At 40.8% G+C, this 20,974-nt stretch overlaps 1 protein-coding gene across 1 annotated transcript in view; it reads right to left on the reverse strand.

The window, feature by feature from the left end:
• acvr2aa (activin A receptor type 2Aa) overlaps positions 1-19,768 on the reverse strand; it is a 74,694-nt gene extending 54,926 nt beyond the window's left edge. Inside the window, exon 1 of the mRNA XM_034185858.1 lies at positions 18,763-19,768. Within this exon, the coding sequence (XP_034041749.1) occupies positions 18,763-18,817 (55 nt within the window). The 5' untranslated portion in view covers positions 18,818-19,768. The remainder of the gene's footprint in view (positions 1-18,762) is intronic.
• Positions 19,769-20,974: the final 1,206 nt, after the last annotated feature.

Consider the following 20,974-nt stretch of genomic DNA (forward strand, 5'->3'; position numbering starts at 1 on the left):
CATTCCTATCCTTGATACCATATCTACCCATTACTTCATCACCTCTGCTCCCTTCAACAAACAGGCACATTGAAGTCCACTCCTATCACCACTCTTTCATGCTTGGGCACACTCTCCACCACCTCATCTAACACACTCCAGAAATCTTTTTTCTCCATCTCACAACCTAGATGTGGGGCATATGCACTGATGATATTCATCATCACCCCTTCGATTTCCAACTTCACACTCATCACCCTGTCAGACACTCGCTTAACCTCCAACACACTTTTAACATACTCTTCCTTTAAAATGACCCCAACACCATTTCTCTTCCTGTCCTCACCATGGTACAACAACTTGTACCCACCGCCGATGGTCCTGCTCTTACTTCCCTTCCACTTGGTCTCTTGCACACACAATATGTCTACCTTTCTCCTCTCCATCATATCAGCCAGCTCTCTCCCTTTACCAGTCATACTACCAACATTCAAAGTCCCCACTCTCATTTCCACCCTTCTAGTTTTCTTCTTCTCCTGCTGTTTGTGGAAATGTTCTCCTCCTCTTCTTCATCGTCGTCGTCTTCACCCAGCAGTAGCCCAATTTCTACCGGCACCCTGTTGGGCAACAGCACCGGTGGCGGACGTTGTTAACCCGGGCCGCGACTGATCCGGTATGGAAATTCAATTCTTAGTCTGCACAGTTGGGTTGGCTTGTTTTACGCTGGATGCCCTTCCTCACGCAACCCTCATTTATCCAGGCTTGGGACTGGCACTCAGAATGTACTGGCTGGACACCCCATGTGGCTGAGTTATTTATTTATTCTGGCTATTCATTTTAACTCCTTCTTAAGTCTGTATTTATCCATTTTGTTTGTTTTATTGTTCTTATATGCTGTTATATGTTGTGGTTTTTACGGGCTGCTCGACTTTAATAATCCCACAAGGGGCAGTTAAAGTTGTTTGATTGATTGATTGGTTAGTGTTAACAATTAATTGTGATTTTGTAGTTTGTAAGTTTAGTCACATTACTTAAGTTATACTGCTGTTACCATGAGTGTGTTCAATCTCATGATGCTGAGTCTCAAATTAAAAGTACCTGCATGCGATAAAGACAAACAGCTGTACATGCGTGGAACTTCGATCAGAGACAAACAGATCGTGCCTGACATTTGCTGTTTGGTGCATTTATGTATTTTTTGAGTTTTTATTTTTTTCCACAGCAGCGGGCGTGATGTGGTTCCACAGGTACCAGCTGGTTTTTATTTTTAACACAGCAGCTGCGCGATGTGGTTCCACATGCTCCAGTTGCTCGCACTGTGTTTGTAAACAAGCGTGCACTGTCGCAGAAGGATCGTACACGCCTGCCCGTCGGCGCAGTGTTTTTGTGGTTCGCTAATTCAAACTGTTTCGCATTATGTGTGAAGGTTCTAAAAACATTCTGGACTGACATGCCATTCCAACTCATTGCTTAATTTATTACCACCCTTCTGGCTATGTCACACAGCCAGAATGACGACAGAATTGGCCCACATCCGAAAAATCAGAACCGAATCTTGAAATTTGAAACAATCCCCAGCTCTAGTGTGGATGAGGCAGTCTGGCTGCGTTCTGACACAGCTGACCACGCCTCTTTATCCCCCAACTGCATCCGGATTATGACCATTTTTGCTGTGTCGGCCTGCTTCCTGCACATTCTGGCTATGTGTGATGGGGCTTCAGCTACCAAGAAACACGACCCAATCGAGAGCCTGTGAATCCCCATGGGCAACATGCTAGTGTATACACACACACACACACACAAATACGTACTTGAGCCATTGTCGAGTTTGCAAGTTTTCCTACGGAGAATGGAGAGGTCTAATTTTTATCGGCGGTAGCTACACTTAAATTGTGAGAGACAAAAGCTAAAAAACAAACAAACAAACAAACAGAAAGTCACATTGTATGGTTTTTAAATAATTCATGAATTAATGATTTTTAAGTAATTAAAACAGCATGTTATCAGAAAATATTGGAGAAAAATTTGCACTCATCAGCCCGGAAGCTGCACGTGGGACATACTTGGATGTTCCAACATGACAACGATCCCAGACACAAGGTCAAGTCGACCTGTCCTTGGCTACAGCAGACTAAAGTGAAGGTTCTGGAGTGGCCATCTCAGTCTCCTGACCTCAATATCATCTTGAACGTGCAGTTCATTCAAGACAGTGCCAGAATTTACATGAGCTGGAGGCTTTTTGCCAAGAAGAATGGGCAGCTTTGCCATCAGAGAAAATAAAGAGCCTCGTCCACAACGACCACAAAAAGACTGCAAGTTGTCACTGATGTTAAAGGGGGCAACACACCGTATTAAGAACTGGGGTGTGTAAACTTTTGATCATGGTCATTTGGGTCATTTGTGTTGTCATTACGATTTAAAAAGAGTAAGGTCAGTTGGTTAACAATATATGGCTTCACCCAACCACTAACCATGAGGGGAAAAAAGTTTGTGTTATTCATGTTCTCTCAAAAATGGCCAAAAAAAAAAAAAAAATCTAAAATTCTGCCAGGGTATGTAAACTTTTGAGCACAACTGCACATACATACATAGAAATTACACTAGAATCTGTGGAATGGAAATGTTGGGCAGGAATTCATCTGTTAATTGCCATGTGGTTAGGATAAATCTGGGAATTATGTGCGTCGCCACAGAGACCATTATCAGGATTACTCGGGGGGGGGGGGAGGTGAACATCAGCAGATCTGGGCCAGGCAACTGAAGCAGACAAATCGACTCAGATTTTTAAATTACACAGAGCCACTGGGTCAGGAGTCACAGCTGCTGATTGGCTGATGAGATCAGCTGACCCGTGCAGGACAGCAGCCCTGCAGGGAAACCTCTTTAACCACCACCCCACAGTCTGAGACTTTAATGTTTGAGCAAAACCAAAGGAATTTATTTAGATTTATAGTTGAGATGGCCAAAAGACGCCAAATAGACTGGATTTTTGGAAAATGTCCTCAAACAAGATGTGGAACATTTAATTCAATGAAAATATCAGACAGCAGATAAAATTAATTCACTGTCTCAAATTTCTGTATATATAAAAAAAGAAAACAACATAAATGAAAATTAAGGTACTTTCCCCTTGATTTACTGCCTGTCAGTGGTAGGCACAGATAACCAAAAAATTAACTTCGATAACAGATAATCAGATAACTGAAAAGTTATCTTCGATAAAGATAAAACAATAAACCACCCAAAAATGTATCGGAAGTTACAGATAACCGATAACAGATAAATTCCAATATTGTCTCTGGTACACTTACAACTACTAATAAAATGATTTTAAGTTTTAATGCCACAAGAGCTTCTACTAATATTAAAAGTAACAACAGATCCAAACAATGAGATCACACTGTCGTCTTTGAACATTCTGGAGAGAATGTGCGCACGTTTTATGATGTTGTAAAACGTGCTTTACACTGTGCAAGATGATTTTTCATGCAGGAATTTTTTGGACCGAGTTTCAGGTTAATCGCGCATCCTGCATCGTGTAGTGTACATGGAGTAACAAGCTGCGTTTAACATCTCAGGACCACCTCCTGATCGCTGATCATATGGTCCAATGAAAATCAAACCTGTTTGATATTATTATGGTCGGCCGTCGTGAGGGTATCCTGCTGCTGAAAAGCTACAAGCATCTAACCGCTCGCACTGTGCATGTGCAAACACCACAGAGCTGTCTTGTAATTTTTTTTTTTTTTTGCTGTTTTGTTTTTAAACTTCATTTGTAAAAAGCCATTTGCAAACCCAAAAAGTTGATTTGACAATCATCTGATATAACCGGGGTCAAAATAAATAGAACACTGGTGCCCAGACGCTTAGTACTTAGGGCGAATACTGCCATGAACACTACTGACCAGTAGATGGCAGTAGAGGCCTTGAAAACAAAATTCCAGATAATCCCTGTCTGCTACATTTAAAATGCGTGGAATTTAACAAACGCAAATACAATAACGTCTATAAACCAAGAGAATATATTCACGAGAGTTTTAGGCACTAGAGTTTAATGCTGTTGTCCATGGAGCCTGAACAGAGTGTCTGAAATGCAATTGTCCTGTCGTGAACGTACTGAGATTAAATCATCCTACCCATAATGCACTGCTGGGCACAGCATGTGCTCACAAAACCTTAAAAATTAGCACATTACTTTAAAACTAAAACATATATCTGATATTTTCACTTTATAAAACTTCAGACATGACAGTAATTTTAAATAACTTGTCCAAAATTAGTTTGGTTAAAATTTGAACCATAAGTTAAAAATGTATGCCTCTGGGTGACTTAGGTGATATTGCCAGCATATCGGTATGGTGTTAAAGGAAATTATTTATTTTTTGGCCATTTCTCCTTTGTCTACAGAGGACAGAGATGCTTTTCATAGAAGCAGCTCTCTTCTGTTAGCAGAGGGTATAACTGTCCATCTGTTACAAAACTTTTAACAGGTAGGTGCTGAACTGATTTTAAATTTTAAAAATGCTTGTCGCTGTTCAGCTTTGTTTATTTTGTTTATCGGTCTAAAAGTTATCGAACAAAAATTAATCGGAAGATAATTGGTCCGATAATGGTTTTTAAAGTTATCTAAAAAGATAATCCGATAATGAAAACATTATCTTCGATAATTATCTGTTATCGGATTATCTGAAGTGTGCCCACCACTGCTGCCTGAAATATAAACTCAGTTATATCTACCAGCCAGAATATATTTCTGAACTCCGAGTATAATCACAAGTGATGCATGATACTGGATTTTTGCTGATATTCGATGTGCCAATATTTTCAAACTCATTTTGCCTGATACCGATGCCAACATATAAACATTAGTGATTTGGGCACATATGCACAGATACACAACCACAAACCTCAAGCTAACGTTAGCCAGTTAGCATTTGCTGGCAGAGACTTTTGAAAGATGATGTTTCAAGAAATGTTAATGATTAAATCCATCATGAATCACGCTTGAAGTGGCTCAGATCATTATTACACACTTGTACAGTCTCTGCATTGGACAACAGACACGACAAGGAGACAAACACGTTTCTGCAGAAACCACTACCTGATTAGATGGTGCCCTGCACCAGAGACGGACTTGGTGTCTATCTGAAGCAAAGGAAAGAGAAATACATTTTTAAAATGTGCACCACTTTTAAAATGTGCAAATTGAAGCAGCAGCACAGCCCTGCGGATTGCACCGCTGACTCTGCATATTTGAAATGAATCAAGAGCAATGACCTGTCTATCGAGTAAAATTATACAAAGCTGATGACTGAAATCAACAGACTGTTTTAGTCACCTAGCCGTAGTTTGGGCTCTGATTCTGACTGGACAGAAAAATGAAGCTTGTCTGCATGCGTCCTTTAGCAGCGCAGGTTGCATTTATGAAAGACATTTTTCAGTCTCATGTCTTTAGTAGAAGCGGTGGGATTACTTCTGAGGACAAGATGCTTTGACACAGTTCATAGTCTGCAGATTATCCTCTGTGCTGGAGTGAAGGGATTAACTGGAGGGGGAGGTGTTGGTGCTCAGAGAGCCTCCGTCACCCTGTGGAGGAGCTTTGACAGTACAACAACGGAAACCCCTGCCCTCCGACGTACACGCTGACACATTTAATCATGTGTCCAAACGGCACAGCATGATGTTCAACACTCTGAAATGAAGGAGCGGTGAGAGAAACCACACGCGGAAAAGCCACTGAACTTTGTAGACATTCTTCTGATGTGGCTCACTTGTCCTGTGCAGGAAGCCACAATACCAGAAATTCAGCAGTTGGTATTGGTATCAAACAGGGATATCAGGAAAATACTAGGGATGTCCTGATTTTTTTGGCTTCTGATCCAATATTTTAAATGATTAGTCTTACCGATAGCAATCCGATACCTATTTTAAAGCATTAAAAACACAACCATTATTACTCCTTATTCTCCTCTCTTGAATAAGATAAAAGTATATACAGTGGGGCAAATAAGTATTTGATCCACTGTTGATTTTGCAAGTTTTCCCACCTACAAAGAACGTAAAGATCTGCAATTTTTATCGTAGGTACACTTCAACTGTGAGAGACAGAATCTTAAAAAACAGAAAATCACACTGATTTTTAAATAATTCATTTGCATTTTATTGCATGAAATAAGTATTTGATCCACTAGAAAAACAAACCTTAATATTTGGTACAGAAACCTTTGTTTGTAGTTCCAGAGGTCAGACATTTCCTGTAGTTGTTGACCAGGTTTGCGCACACTGCAGCAGGGATTTTGGTCCACTCCTCCATACAGATCTTCTCCAGATGTTTCAGGTTTGGAGTTTCAGCTCCCTCCAAAGATTTTCTATTGAGTTCAGGTCTGGAGACTGGCCAGGCCACTCCAGGACCTTGAAATGCTTCTTACGGAGCCCCTCCTTAGTTGCACTGGCTGTGTGTTTGGGGTCATTGTCATGCTGAAGACCCAGCCACGACCTATCTTCAATGCTCTTACTGAGGGAAGGAGGTTGTTTGCCAAAATCTCTCAATACATGACCCCATCCATCCTCCCTTCAATACGGTGCAGTGGTCCTGTGCACTTTGCAGAAGAGCACCCCCAGAGTATGAGGTTTCCACCCCCATGCTTCATGGGTGGGATGGTTTTCTTGGGGTTGTTATCCTCTAAACATGGTAAGTGAAGTTGATACCAAAAAGTTCTATTTTGGTCTCATCTGACCACATGACCTTCTCCCGTGCCTCCTCTGGATCATCCAGATGGTCACTGGTGAACTTCAAACGGGCCTGGACATGTGCTGGCGTGAGCAGGGGGACCTTGCTGCCCTGCAGGATTTTAAACCATGACGGTGTCGTGTGATACTAATGTAATCTTTGTGACTGTGGTCCCAGCTCTCTTCAGGTCATTGACCAGGTCCTCCTGTGTAGTTCTGGGCTTTCTCAGAATCATCCTTACCCCACGAGGTGAGATCTTGCATAGAGCCCAAAATCAGGGAAGACTGACAGTCATCTTGTGTTTCTTCCATTTCCTAATAATTACACCAACAGTTGTCTTCTACCAAGCTGCTTGCCTGTTGTCCTGTAGTCCATCCCAGCCTTGTGCAGGTCTACAGTTTTGTCCTTGGTGTCCTTAGACAGCTCTTTGGTCTTGGCCATGGTGGATATGTTGGAGTGTGATTGATTGATTGGTTGTGTGGATAGGTGTCTTTTATACAGATAAGTTCAAACAGGTGCAATTAATACAGGTAAAGAGTGCAGAATAAGAGGGTTTCTTAAAGAAGAACTAACAGGTCTGTGAGAGACAGAATTCTTGCTGGTTGGTAGGTGATCAAATACTTATTTCATGCAATAAAATGCAAATTAAATTTATTTTTTTTAAAATCAATGTCATTTTTCAGATTTTTTTTTTTTTACATTCTGTCTTACAGTTGAAGTGAACCTACGATAAAACTTACAGACCTCAACATTCTTTGTAGGTGGGAAAGCGTGCAAAATCAACAGTGGATCAGATACTTATTTGCTCCAATGTACTATAATAAAGACATGATTTGACTTCATTCATTCATTCACTGCATGACAGTGTGGCCAAACAGACACAGTGTATGAATAAAAATGGTATGGGAATAACAGATAAAAATATAATTGATAATCAAAATTAAAATACTGACACAGATGAACATAAATTCATCAATTTCATCAATTTTATTTATATAGCGCCAAATCACAACAAACAGTTGCCCCAAGGCGCCTTATATTGTAAGGCAAGGCCATACAATAATTACGTAAAAACCCCAACGGTCAAAACGACCCCCTGTGAGCAAGCACTTGTCGACAGTGGGAAGGAAAAACTCCCTTTTAACAGGAAGAAACCTCCAGCAGAACCAGGCTCAAGGAGGGGCAGTCTTCTGCTGGGACTGGTTGGGGCTGAGGGAGAGAACCAAGAAAAAGACATGCTGTGGAGGGGAGCAGAGATCAATCACTAATGATTAAATGCAGAGTGGTGCATACAGAGCAAAAAGAGAAAGAAACACTCAGTGCATCATGGGAACCCCCCAGCAGTCTAAGTCTATAGCAGCATAACTAAGGGATGGTTCAGGGTCACCTGATCCAGCCCTAACTATAAGCTTTAGCAAAAAGGAAAGTTTTAAGCCTAATCTTAAAAGTAGAGAGGGTGTCTGTCTCCCTGATCTGAATTGGGAGCTGGTTCCACAGGAGAGGAGCCTGAAAGCTGAAGGCTCTGCCTCCCATTCTACTCTTACAAACCCTAGGAACTACAAGTAAGCCTGCAGTCTGAGAGCGAAGCGCTCTATTGGGGTGATATGGTACTATGAGGTCCCTAAGATAAGATGGGACCTGATTATTCAAAACCTTATAAGTAAGAAGAAGAATTTTAAATTCTATTCTAGAATTAACAGGAAGCCAATGAAGAGAGGCCAATATGGGTGAGATATGCTCTCTCCTTCTAGTCCCCGTTAGTACTCTAGCTGCAGCATTTTGAATTAACTGAAGGCTTTTCAGGGAACTTTTAGGACAACCTGATAATAATGAATTACAATAGTCCAGCCTAGAGGAAATAAATGCATGAATTAGTTTTTCAGCATCACTCAGACAAGACCTTTCTAATTTTAGAGATACTGCGTAAATGCAAAAAAGCAGTCCTACATATTTGTTTAATATGCGCACTTAATGACATATCCTGATCAAAAATGACTCCAAGATTTCTCACAGTATTACTAGAGGTCAGGGTAATGCCTTCCAGAGTAAGGATCTGGTTAGACACCATGTTTCTAAGATTTGTGGGGCCAAGTACAATAACTTCAGTTTTATCTGAGTTTAAAAGCAGGAAATTAGAGGTCATCCATGTCTTTATGTCTGTAAGACAATCCTGCAGTTTAGCTAATTGGTGTGTGTCCTCTGGCTTCATGGATAGATAAAGCTGGGTATCATCTGCGTAACAATGAAAATTTAAGCAATGCCGTCTAATAATACTGCCTAAGGGAAGCATGTATAAAGTGAATAAAATTGGTCCTAGCACAGAACCTTGTGGAACTCCATAATTAACCTTAGTCTGTGAAGAAGATTCCCCATTTACATGAACAAATTGTAATCTATTAGATAAATATGATTCAAACCACCGCAGCGCAGTGCCTTTAATACCTAAGGCATGCTCTAATCTCTGTAATAAAATTTTATGGTCAACAGTATCAAAAGCAGCACTGAGGTCTAACAGAACAAGCACAGAGATGAGTCCACTGTCTGAGGCCATAAGAAGATCATTTGTAACCTTCACTAATGCTGTTTCTGTACTATGATAAATTCTAAAACCTGACTGAAACTCTTCAAATAGACCATTCCTCTGCAGATGATCAGTTAGCTGTTTTACAACTACCCTTTCAAGAATTTTTGAGAGAAAAGGAAGGTTGGAGATTGGCCTATAATTAGCTAAGATAGCTGGGTCAAGTGATGGCTTTTTAAGTAATGGTTTAATTACTGCCACCTTAAAAGCCTGTGGTACATAGCCAACTAATAAAGATAGATTGATCATATTTAAGATCGAAGCATTAAATAATGGTAGGGCTTCCTTGAGCAGCCTGGTAGGAATGGGGTCTAATAGACATGTTGATGGTTTGGAGGAAGTAAGTAATGAAAATAACTCAGACAGAGTCTAACCAAATACCGGCATCACTGAAAGCAGCCAAAGATAACGATACGTCTTTGGGATGGTTATGAGTAATTGTTTCTCTAATAGTTAAAATTTTATTAGCAAAGAAAGTCATGAAGTCATTACTAGTTAAAGGAATACTCGGCTCAATAGAGCTCTCTTTGTCAGCCTGGCTACAGTGCTGAAAAGAAACCTGGGGTTGTTCTTATTTTCTTCAATTAGTGATGAGTAGTAAGATGTCCTAGCTTTACGGTGGGCTTTTTTATAGAGCAACAGACTCTTTTTCCAGGCTAAGTGAAGATCTTCTAAATTAGTGAGACGCCATTTCCTCTCCAACTTACGGGTTATCTGCTTTAAGCTGCGAGTTTGTGAGTTATACCACAGAGTCAGGCACTTCTGATTTAAAGCTCTCTTTTTCAGAGGAGCTACAGCATCCAAAGTTGTCTTCAATGAGGATGTAAAACTATTGACGAGATACTCTATCTCACTTACAGAGTTTAGGTAGCTACTCTGCACTGTGTTGGTATATGGCATTAGAGAACATAAAGAAGGAATCATATCCTTAAACCTAGTTACAGCGCTTTCTGAAAGACTTCTAGTGTAATGAAACTTACTCCCCACTGCTGGGTAGTCCATCAGAGTAAATGTAAATGTTATTACGAAATGATGAGACAGAAGGGAGTTTTCAGGGAATACTGTTAAGTCTTCAATTTCCATACCATAAGTCAAAACAAGATCTAAGATATGATTAAAGTGGTGGGTGGACTCATTTACATATTGAGCAAAGCCAATTGAGTCTAATAATAGATTAAATGCAGTGTTGAGGCTGTCATTCTCAGCATCTGTGTGGATGTTAAAATCGCCCCAAGTCAGACAAAAGGTCTGAAAATTCACAGAGAAACTCACAGTAATGACCAGGTGGACGATAGATAATAACAAATAAAACTGGCTTTTGGGACTTCCAATTTGGATGGACAAGACTAAGAGTCAAGCTTTCAAATGAATTAAAGCTCTGTCTGGGTTTTTGATTAATTAATAAGCTGGAATGGAAGATTGCTGCTAATCCTCCGCCTCGGCCCGTGCTACGAGCATTCTGGCAGTTAGTGTGACTCGGGGGTGTTGACTCATTTAAACTAACATATTCATCTTGCTGTAACCAGGTTTCTGTAAGGCAGAATAAATCAATATGTTGATCAATTATTATATCATTTACTAACAGGGACTTAGAAGAGAGAGACCTAATGTTTAATAGACCACATTTAACTGTTTTAGTCTGTGGTGCAGTTGAAGGTGCTATATTATTTTTTCTTTTTGAATTTTTATGCTTAAATAGATTTTTGCTGGTTATTGGTGGTCTGGGAGCAGGCACCGTCTCTACGGGGATGGGGTAATGAGGGGATGGCAGGGGGAGAGAAGCTGCAGAGAGGTGTGTAAGACTACAACTCTGCTTCCTGGTCCCAACCCTGGATAGTCACGGTTTGGAGGATTTAAGAAAATTGGCCAGATTTCTAGAAATGAGAGCTACTCCATCCAAAGTGGGATGGATGCCGTCTCTCCTAACAAGACCAGGTCTTCCCCAGAAGCTTTGCCAATTATCTATGAAGCCCACCTCATTTTTTGGTCACGACTCAGACAGCCAGCAATTCAAGGAGAACATGCTCCCGGTCCGATTGGGGAGGGGCCCAGAGAAAACTACAGAGTCAGACATTGTTTTTGCAAAGGGAGTTAGAGTATCTCGTCAATAGTTTTACATCCTCATTGAAGACAACTTTGGATGCTGTAGCTCCTCTGAAAAAGAGAGCTTTAAATCAGAAGTGTCTGACTCCGTGGTATAACTCACAAACTCGTAGCTTAAAGCAGATAACCCGTAAGTTGGAGAGGAAATGACGTCTCACTAATTTAGAAGATCTTCACTTAGCCTGGAAAAAGAGTTTGTTGCTCTATAAAAAAGCCCTCCGTAAAGCTAGGACATCTTTCTACTCATCACTAATTGAAGAAAATAAGAACAACCCCAGGTTTCTTTTCAGCACTGTAGCCAGGCTGACAAAGAGTCAGAGCTCTATTGAGCTGAGTATTCCATTAACTTTAACTAGTAATGACTTCATGACTTTCTTTGCTAACAAAATTTTGACTATTAGAGAAAAAATTACTCATAACCATCCCAAAGATGTATCGTTATCTTTGGCTGCTTTCAGTGATGCCGGTATTTGGTTAGACTCTTTCTCTCCGATTGTTCTGTCTGAGTTATTTTCATTAGTTACTTCATCCAAACCATCAACATGTTTATTAGACCCCATTCCTACCAGGCTGCTCAAGGAAGCCCTACCATTATTTAATGCTTCGATCTTAGTTGTAAAACAGCTAACTGATCACCTGCAGAGGAATGGTCTATTTGAAGAGGTTCAGTCAGGTTTTAGAATTCATCATAGTACAGAAACAGCATTAGTGAAGGTTACAAATGATCTTCTTATGGCTTCGGACAGTGGACTTATCTCTGTGCTTGTTCTGTTGGACCTCAGTGCTGCTTTTGATACTGTTGACCATAAAATTTTATTACAGAGATTAGAGCATGTCATAGGTATTAAAGGCACTGCGCTGCGGTGGTTTGAATCATATTTGTCTAATAGATTACAGTTTGTTCATGTAAATGGGGAATCTTCTTCACAGACTAAAGTTAATTATGGAGTTCCACAAGGTTCTGTGCTAGGACCAATTTTATTCACTTTATACATGCTTCCCTTAGGCAGTATTATTAGACGGTATTGCTTAAATTTTCATTGTTACGCAGATGATACCCAGCTTTATCTATCCATGAAGCCAGAGGACACACACCAATTAGCTAAACTGCAGGATTGTCTTACAGACATAAAGACATGGATGACCTCTAATTTCCTGCTTTTAAACTCAGATAAAACTGAAGTTATTGTACTTGGCCCCACAAATCTTAGAAGCATGGTGTCTAACCAGATCTTTACTCTGGATGGCATTTCCCTGACCTCTAGTAATACTGTGAGAAATCTTGGAGTCATTTTTGATCAGGATATGTCATTCAAAGCGCATATTAAACAAATATGTAGGACTGCCTTTTGCATTTACGCAATATCTCTAAAATCAGAAAGGTCTTGTCTCAGAGTGATGCTGAAAAACTAATTCATGCATTTATTTCCTCTAGGCTGGACTATTGTAATTCATTATTATCAGGTTGTCCTAAAAGTTCCCTAAAAAGCCTTCAGTTAATTCAAAATGCTGCAGCTAGAGTACTGACGGGGACTAGCAGGAGAGAGCATATCTCACCCGTGTTGGCCTCTCTTCATTGGCTTCCTGTTAATTCTAGAATAGAATTTAAAATTCTTCTTCTTACTTATAAGGTTTTGAATAATCAGGTCCCATCTTATCTTAGGGACCTCGTAGTACCATATTACCCCATTTGAGCGCTTCGCTCTCAGACTGCAGGCTTACTTGTAGTTCCTAGGGTTTGTAAGAGTAGAATGGGAGGCAGAGCCTTCAGCTTTCAGGCTCCTCTCCTGTGGAACCAGCTCCCAATTCAGATCAGGGAGACAGACACCCTCTCTACTTTTAAGATTAGGCTTAAAACTTTCCTTTTTGCTAAAGCTTATAGTTAGGGCTGGATCAGGTGACCCTGGACTATCCCTTGGTTATGCTGCTTTAGACGTAGACTGTGGGGGGGTTCCCATGATGCACTGTTTCTTTCTCTTTTTGCTCTGTATGCATCACTCCGCATTTAATCATTAGTGATCGATCTCTGCTCCCCCTCCACAGCATGTCTTTTTCCTGGTTCTTTCCCTCAGCCCCTGCCCCTCCCTGAGCCTGGTTCTGCTGGAGGTTTCTTCCTGTTAAAAGGGAGTTTTTCCTTCCCACTGTAGCCAAGTGCTTGCTCACAGGGGGTCGTTTTGACCGTTGGGGTTTTTCATAATTATTGTATGGCCTTGCCTTACAATATAAAGCGCCTTGGGGCAACTGTTTGTTGTGATTTGGCGCTATATAAAAAAAAAGTTGATTGATTGATTTAAAGTTACACACCGATTTAATGTTAATTTTAGTGACCTCCGATTGGCGTAACCGGGTGTCATTACTGCCGACGTGAATTACAATCTTACCAAATTTACGCTTAGCCTTAGCCAGCAGTTTCAAATTTCCTTTAATGTCGCCTGCTCTGGCCCCCAGAAGACAATTGACTATGGTTGCTGGTGTCGCTAACTTCACATTTCTCAAAACAGAGTCGCCAATAACCAGAGTTTGATCCTCGGCGGGTGTGTCGTCCAGTGGGGAAAAACAGTTAGAAATGTGAACGGGTTGGCGGTGTACACGGGGCTTCTGTTTAGGGCTACGCTTCCTCCTCACAGTCACCCAGTCGGCCTGCTTTCCCGGCTGCTCGGGATCTGCCAGAGGGAAACTAACGGCGGCTAAGCTAGACCGCTAGTTAGTTTTAGACCACTAATATCTTTTTGCGGGCATAGTGAATAAAGCTTAACAGTTAAAAACATTTGTAAAGCCTGAAATCATACATTTTAGTGCCTGCCTGTTACATCTTTTGTAGCAGACAGCCCCGAGAGGTAGAGCTCAATCCTCTGCCAGCAGAGGAGAGCTGGCTACCAGACAGAAAGGAAGAGAAGAAAAAAATAATTTATTTTCACATCCATACAGTCTTACAGATGTGTTGCAGCAGTCATGCACAGCAATACAGTTTTGACTTATGGTTAAAATTTTAAACAAACTAATTCCAGATAGGTTATCGAATTAAGATCACCTCTGTCTTTTTTACAAAGTGTAAATATCAGCTATATGTTTTAGTTTTAAAGTAATGCACTAATTTTGAAGGTTTGAGTGTGTACAGACACACATGCCAAAAGGCATTATGTGAAAATGAGCTTCCTGTCATCAGTGGTTGGTCATTTTATTTATATGTAAAAACCAACACACAAGCTACTGTAACGTGTGTGTTGGTTTTTACAAATAATTCTGTATTTATAAATGTCATTTTTTTCATTTGTAAAAAAAGGCAATTCACTGAAAATTCTGTTAAGTGTGATTCAGCATGTAGCAAATGCGTGGCGATTGGAATCTACACTCCCATCCAGTAGATGGCAGTGTTCATGGCAGTGTGAATACCAATTGCCACACATTTGCTATACCTGCTGAATCACTTAAGTACCATCGACATTAACGCTTGTCCGATTGTCCGGGACAAGTGTAAAATGTGATCGGACAAGCAATAGCTCTAAATCGTTGTCCGACCGGACACGTTTTCTCATTTATATCACGTCTTGTCTCGCACCTCGCGAGAAGGCGGACAATCGGAAAAAAATGATATCACAGGGTTATCCCCAGACAATGCAACAACGGCGCCGCTCCATCAGTGTTATGACAGCGCCGTCACACTCTGCCCTGCTATCAGGTAGTTTTTCTAAAATTCAGCCAGGCTGTTTGTGCTGAACTCGCCGCTCACCTCTCCCCCGCAGACAGAGAGCCGAGCAGCGCTGCAGCGGAAAAAAACTCTGTCAAAGTCTTCAGATTAAAAAGTGCTCCTTCTGCTTGTATAGCTCCAGAAATTCATTTATACGCTTTATTTTACAGTTGAAAGCCTTCATGTTTACAATGTCTGCTCAAATATGGTGTGAAAGTGAAGAGTCTCTCGTTCCCTCACAGAGAGAGAGTGAGAAAGAGTGAGAGAGGAGAGAGGGAGGGAGAGAGAGCGAGAGAGAAAGAGAGAGAGGACAGAACAGAGAGAGCGAGCAAGAGGAGAGTGAAAAGAGGAGAGAGCGAGAAAGAAGAGGAGAGAGCGAGAGAGAGAAAAGAGGAGAGCGAGAAAGAAGAGGAGAGAGCGAGAGACAGGAGGAAAAAGTGTTAGCAGATGCTACACGCTGTAAAAAAGCAGCAAAACAATTGTAATAAACGATCATCTTCAGCACACACCCTCAGTGAAACAGAATCCAGGATTCATCTTTAAAAGAGCAGATTTACTCCTTTACTTCTTCCAGAATTATTTTTTTCATTTTCTTTTTATTATTGTTGTTTATGCACCAGTGACATCAGATCAAATTACTTGTATGTGAGAACTTGGCAATAAATTTGATTCTGATTTGACAATCAAATCAGTCCAGATTCAGCTCTTGTTCAAACAAGACAATTAGGGGTTATATTGTTGTTTTTTAGTAAGTATGCAATTCCACTCAGAAAAGTGTCAACATGACAGAAAAATCTCTGCACAGGTCCAGTGTGTCATTTTTAAAGAAGAGAGCAAATGTTCTGTCCATCAAATATTAATGTGTTTTTAAACTTTTCAATGTCATTTATTTTCTTAACATAGACAAAAAAATACAAAAAAGAACTTTGATATTACAACATAAGTGTAAATTTTTTGTCTATTATTCTTGTTTTCAGTGCATCTAAAATCAGTCAAAATAACTCACAGTGCACCGCCTCGGGGGATAATTACCAACAGCACCGCTACACTAAACATTTCTGGGGGGAACCCTGTATCATGTGTGCACGAGACCACTGTATGGAGTGTGTGTTCATAGCATCTTCTTGCAAGATGCTGTGGCAGGAAACATTAGATAACGCTTGTCCGGACAACCAGCTTTTCCTATAGGACAAGTAAACCACCAGGGTTACAAGTACACTAAAAAGCTTAATGTCAATGCCTGCTTAAACAGAGTTTTCAGTTTTCAAAATTAAATTCATTCTTCACGGGACTCTCGTACAGGAAGCATTTGAATGTACAGCCACGTGTGTCGAGCAGGGGTGGACAACGAGGGCCTAGACACTGCAGGTTTTCCTTACAACCAATCACCTCAGCAGGTGAATTACTGATGAGCTTCGCCCCTAAACATAAACACTTGCTCATCAATGAAATCACCTGCTGAGACACCTAATCATTAATGAAATCACCTGCTGAGGTGATTGGTAGCAAGGTAAACCTGTAGTGTCTCCGCCCTTCCTGGCACATGATTGCTCACCCCTGGAGTAGACATTAGTTCTCACTTTCATAAAGCAGTCTATTATTTTAGTCTACTAAACATACCTAGTCGACTAAGGTTAATCACCCAACATTGGCTGTCTAATCTCTGCTTCACATCAACGGCTAAACTTGTAGATTAGCTGTCTTACATTCGTCGACATTTTTCACAGGCATAGCAGCCTCGCAAGTGCCGTTGCCAAGAAATGCCTCAATGTGCGAGAGGTTTATTTACTTCCAGGTTTGTCATCTGCTACAAGCATGGCCAAAAGCAGATGAAACACTCCTTTTGCAGGAATATGAGCGACGTAGGGGTGCTCGAGTGTTCCAAAAGAAAATGGCTGACTTGGAGATGTGCATCATGTCATTGATAACCTGATGAAAGGTCCCACAGGTAATACCTCAGCACAATCAAAACCTGAAGAAGGGCTGGCTGTAAACATCTGTAATGGATTATTCCGGTCCCAGAACACCTGATCCCACCGCTAGTTTTGAGGTAAGTTTTGTCGACTAAAATAAGATTAGCCTCCTCTGTACCAGGCTAAAAACTTTAGTCGGCTAACGCAAACATTTAGCCGACTAAGTGCTTTGTGCAATGACTAATGTCAAAAGCTTGGCCAACTAAGTGAGTTTAGTCTAGTAAACACAATTACACAGCTTTATGAAACTGGATTTTCATTAGTCCTCCCAACCCTAGGTCTGGGACAAGTTTTCATAAAGTAACCTAATCTTTCAGTCTACTAAACTTTCTTAGTCGACTACAGTTAGTCACCCAACATCCACCCATCCATCCATTTTTTTTCCGCTTTATCCGGAGTCGGGCCGCGGGGGCAGCAACTCAAGCAAAGTCGCCCAGACCTCCCAATCCACACACACCTCCCCCAGCTCCTCCGGGGGAACCCCAAGGCGTTCCCAAGCCAGCCGAGAGATGTAGTCCCTCCAGCGTGTCAGTCACCCAACATTATCCATCTAATCACGTTTTACATCGATGGCTAAACTTGTAGATTAGCTGTCTTACCTTAGTCGACTGTTTTCACAGGCATAACGGCCTCACGTGTGCTGTTGCAGAGAGACGGCTCCATGCACGACAGTTTTGTTTACTTCCAGGTTGGTCATTGTCATGAACTATCCAGCCTTTGTTTCGTTAACTGGTTTTGTTAACATTTACGGAACCATACAAACTGCAGAACGATGTGCTTAGCACTTAGCCTAGTAGTTTCGCTTCAGTTTCTTCTTCTACACTTTTGTCAACCTTTTTGTGCACAATGCTGCTCTGCGTAACACCGACACCCAGTGGCTCATGTGAGAACTATCACAAATACATCATAACAGTCATCTGCTGTAACTATGGCCAAAAGCAGAGGAAGATCTCTTTTTGAAGGAATAGGAGTAATGTAGGGGTGCTTTTGAGTGTTCCATCAAGTAGTGGTACATGGTGGCTGTCATTTTTGAGGTGGGATATTCAAGTTTTATTGACTAAAATAAGATTACAGATAGAATAAGATTAGACTCCTCTGTACCAGACTAAAAAGTTTAGTTGGTAATGTGAAACTTCAGCCGACGAAGTGCTTTGTGCAACAGCTAACGTAAAAAACTAGTCAACTAAGTGAGTTTATTTGACTAAACAAGATTAGACTGCTTTATGAAACCGGACCCTGGCGTAGGGTTGGGAGGACTAATGAAAATCAGTAGGTCGACTAATTAGACATCAACTAGTCAACGACTAAATTTGACATTGAATGAATTCAGCCAATTTTGAATATTCATGGTGAAACTCAAACGTGACATTTATTCTAACAAATATAAGCAGTAAATCACAAATACAAGAAACAGTATTAGCATGAACACAATACCTGCATTAATTTAATTTTAGACTACCCATTTGAGCTGACTAGTTCACCTGCCAACGTTCAGACTTTCTTCACCGAGTAAAGGGAGCCTCGAGTCTTAAGGGTTACATGAATTTAATGAATAGCTTTCGACTAGCCGACTAATAAAAAAAATAGTCGACTAGTTGAATGTTAGCTGGTCGTAGTCGACGATTACGACTAGTCCTATCCTTAGCAGACATGGTGCATTTTAAAAACGGAAAAGTGGAAAACTGTAGAATCTGCATTTTAAACTCACCTGAGGAGCAGGAGATGAGGAAAACACTGAAGGCCAGTTTGGTCGCTGATCCCATTTTACATCCAATGACAGTAACAGAAATAATAAACCCTTAATTAGTTCTTAATCCAGTGTGTTGTCGTCCTCGTGTCTTTTTCCAGTGAACTGCGGACAGGTTCGTCCTGACTTAAAACCATCAAAACTTTAAGTCCATCAAAAAAAAAAAAAGTTTATCTTTAAAACTTGATTACGGCCTCAAAAAAAATTAACACGAATTCCTGGTAGTACATATTAACATTAACGTAAACTTCAACAAACACGCTGGGAGAACTTCTGAATGTAATTCGGCGGATTTCTGTTTGTAAAATGTAAGATCGTAGGTCGTTTATCAAACTGAACTCTGAATTCAGTCCACTTTTCTGCCAGGTAAGTAAACATTACATCATTTTATCCGGGAATAACGCTTTATAAGCATACAGAAACCTTATCGGTCCTGTGGTAAAAGTCCACATATCGTGTCCCGCTGGAAAGAATCCTCCGGCTGCATGGAAAATGCCAGCGGGAACAGCTGCAGCACAGAGCCGAAAACGGTGCACCCGACTCGGTACCTAACAGCTAGCTCGGCCCGCTAACGTTATTTCAGCCTCGACGCGAGCAGACCGACTGCTTTCCAGACGCGTTCCGCTCACAGGACAGGATTCTTGCCATCTGGCTGCCCGCGTATACTTCCTCAAAAATGTGCTGGGAAAAATCCCAAATATGTGACCACCGGGAATTATCCTTGACGAGGAATAATTCTCAAGGTTTCCCACCAGCTGGGATTCCACTCTCTCCTGTGCAAGGAAAACCAAGATGGCCGCCCGAGCGCACAGATTAATTTTGTTTTTCCTTCCATCTGTCACCACAATGGGAAAAATGAGATTGACAAGAGCAGGAACCAATAGGATGCCGAGACAGACCTCGGACTGTGTTGCTCAGCCAATCCCGACACAGAAGACTTGGGACGACAGCGAAGGACCGCCTGCAGAATCCACACCGGACGGAATCAGGAACACATCTTGATATTTTTAAAATAATAAGCGACGGATTCAATTAAAGCGGTGTAAACAATAAAATGTCTCATTACTAAAAACGTGCCGCTTTTTGTGTTTGTAAACTGACCATAACTAAAAAGATAATGTATTTCATGACTAAAGATTAAAGGTGCTCTAAATTGTTGTTTCACATTTATACAGCGGCCAGAAGAGATTGAGACACTTAAAAGGCCTGTGCAGAGGAAGAGGCAGCACTCCCTCTGTGCTCTGAGCTTTATCATAACTGTAAATTGTGCTTGTCAGGAGAAGTTCATTAATTTCGATAAACTTTCATATCTTAAAACTCAAGAACTGTAAAACTCTCAATATCAAAATGTTTATACATAAATACTGGGAGGTTAAAGCTCTGCATGTAAAAAATGCATTTTTGACATTTATAAATGCCTTTATTTCCTTTCTTTCTTAAACAGAATTTTGGGTTTCAAGTTGGAAATGTATCAGATGCCCTGAAATGCTCACAGAAGGTAATATAATCCTTTATTAATCCCACGTTGGGGAAATATGCGATGTTGCGGCAGCAAGGAGATCGTTACAGGACAACTGTGCAAAGTATGCAAAGTAAGGTAAAAGAAAAATAAAGCTTCTAAAAACACTGAAGGCAAGTACTGTGCAGGAACAACATTATACACAGTAAAATACGTACACTACTTAGAAGCAGAAAAAAAATTCAACAGTTAAAATGAATGTTTGGTAATATTGCACATGAGTGATTCAAGTATTACTGCACAAGAATGTGTAAGTATTATTGCACATGAGAGACAAAAATTTGTAACTTTGACAATTTGAGTGGTCTTCTGGGAACAGTGCTGGTTGTAGATGGCTGGTTGTAGACACCCACTAGATGGTGACAAAAGCTGCTGAAATTTGCTCAGATTTGGCAAAAATAAAATGGATTGGCAACCCAAAATCAACTTAAAGTTTTGCCCATTGCCCTTATGGGCAGCTTCTCTGTTTACATTCTCAGCCTGGCCACACATGCACATTTAGTGCATGAGATTTCTACATGATTCATGCACGTCCCATCCTATGAAACTGCCCCCCCCCCCCCCCAATTTATAAAGAGACAACAGGACACTTCTCACGTGTTAAATTTTTTTCCCAAAATGTTGGACAGCAGGTTGAGACGAGCCTAGAGAGTT

Source organism: Thalassophryne amazonica, chromosome 14, assembly GCF_902500255.1.
Source record: "Thalassophryne amazonica chromosome 14, fThaAma1.1, whole genome shotgun sequence".
In the NCBI taxonomy this organism is placed as follows: domain Eukaryota; kingdom Metazoa; phylum Chordata; class Actinopteri; order Batrachoidiformes; family Batrachoididae; genus Thalassophryne; species Thalassophryne amazonica.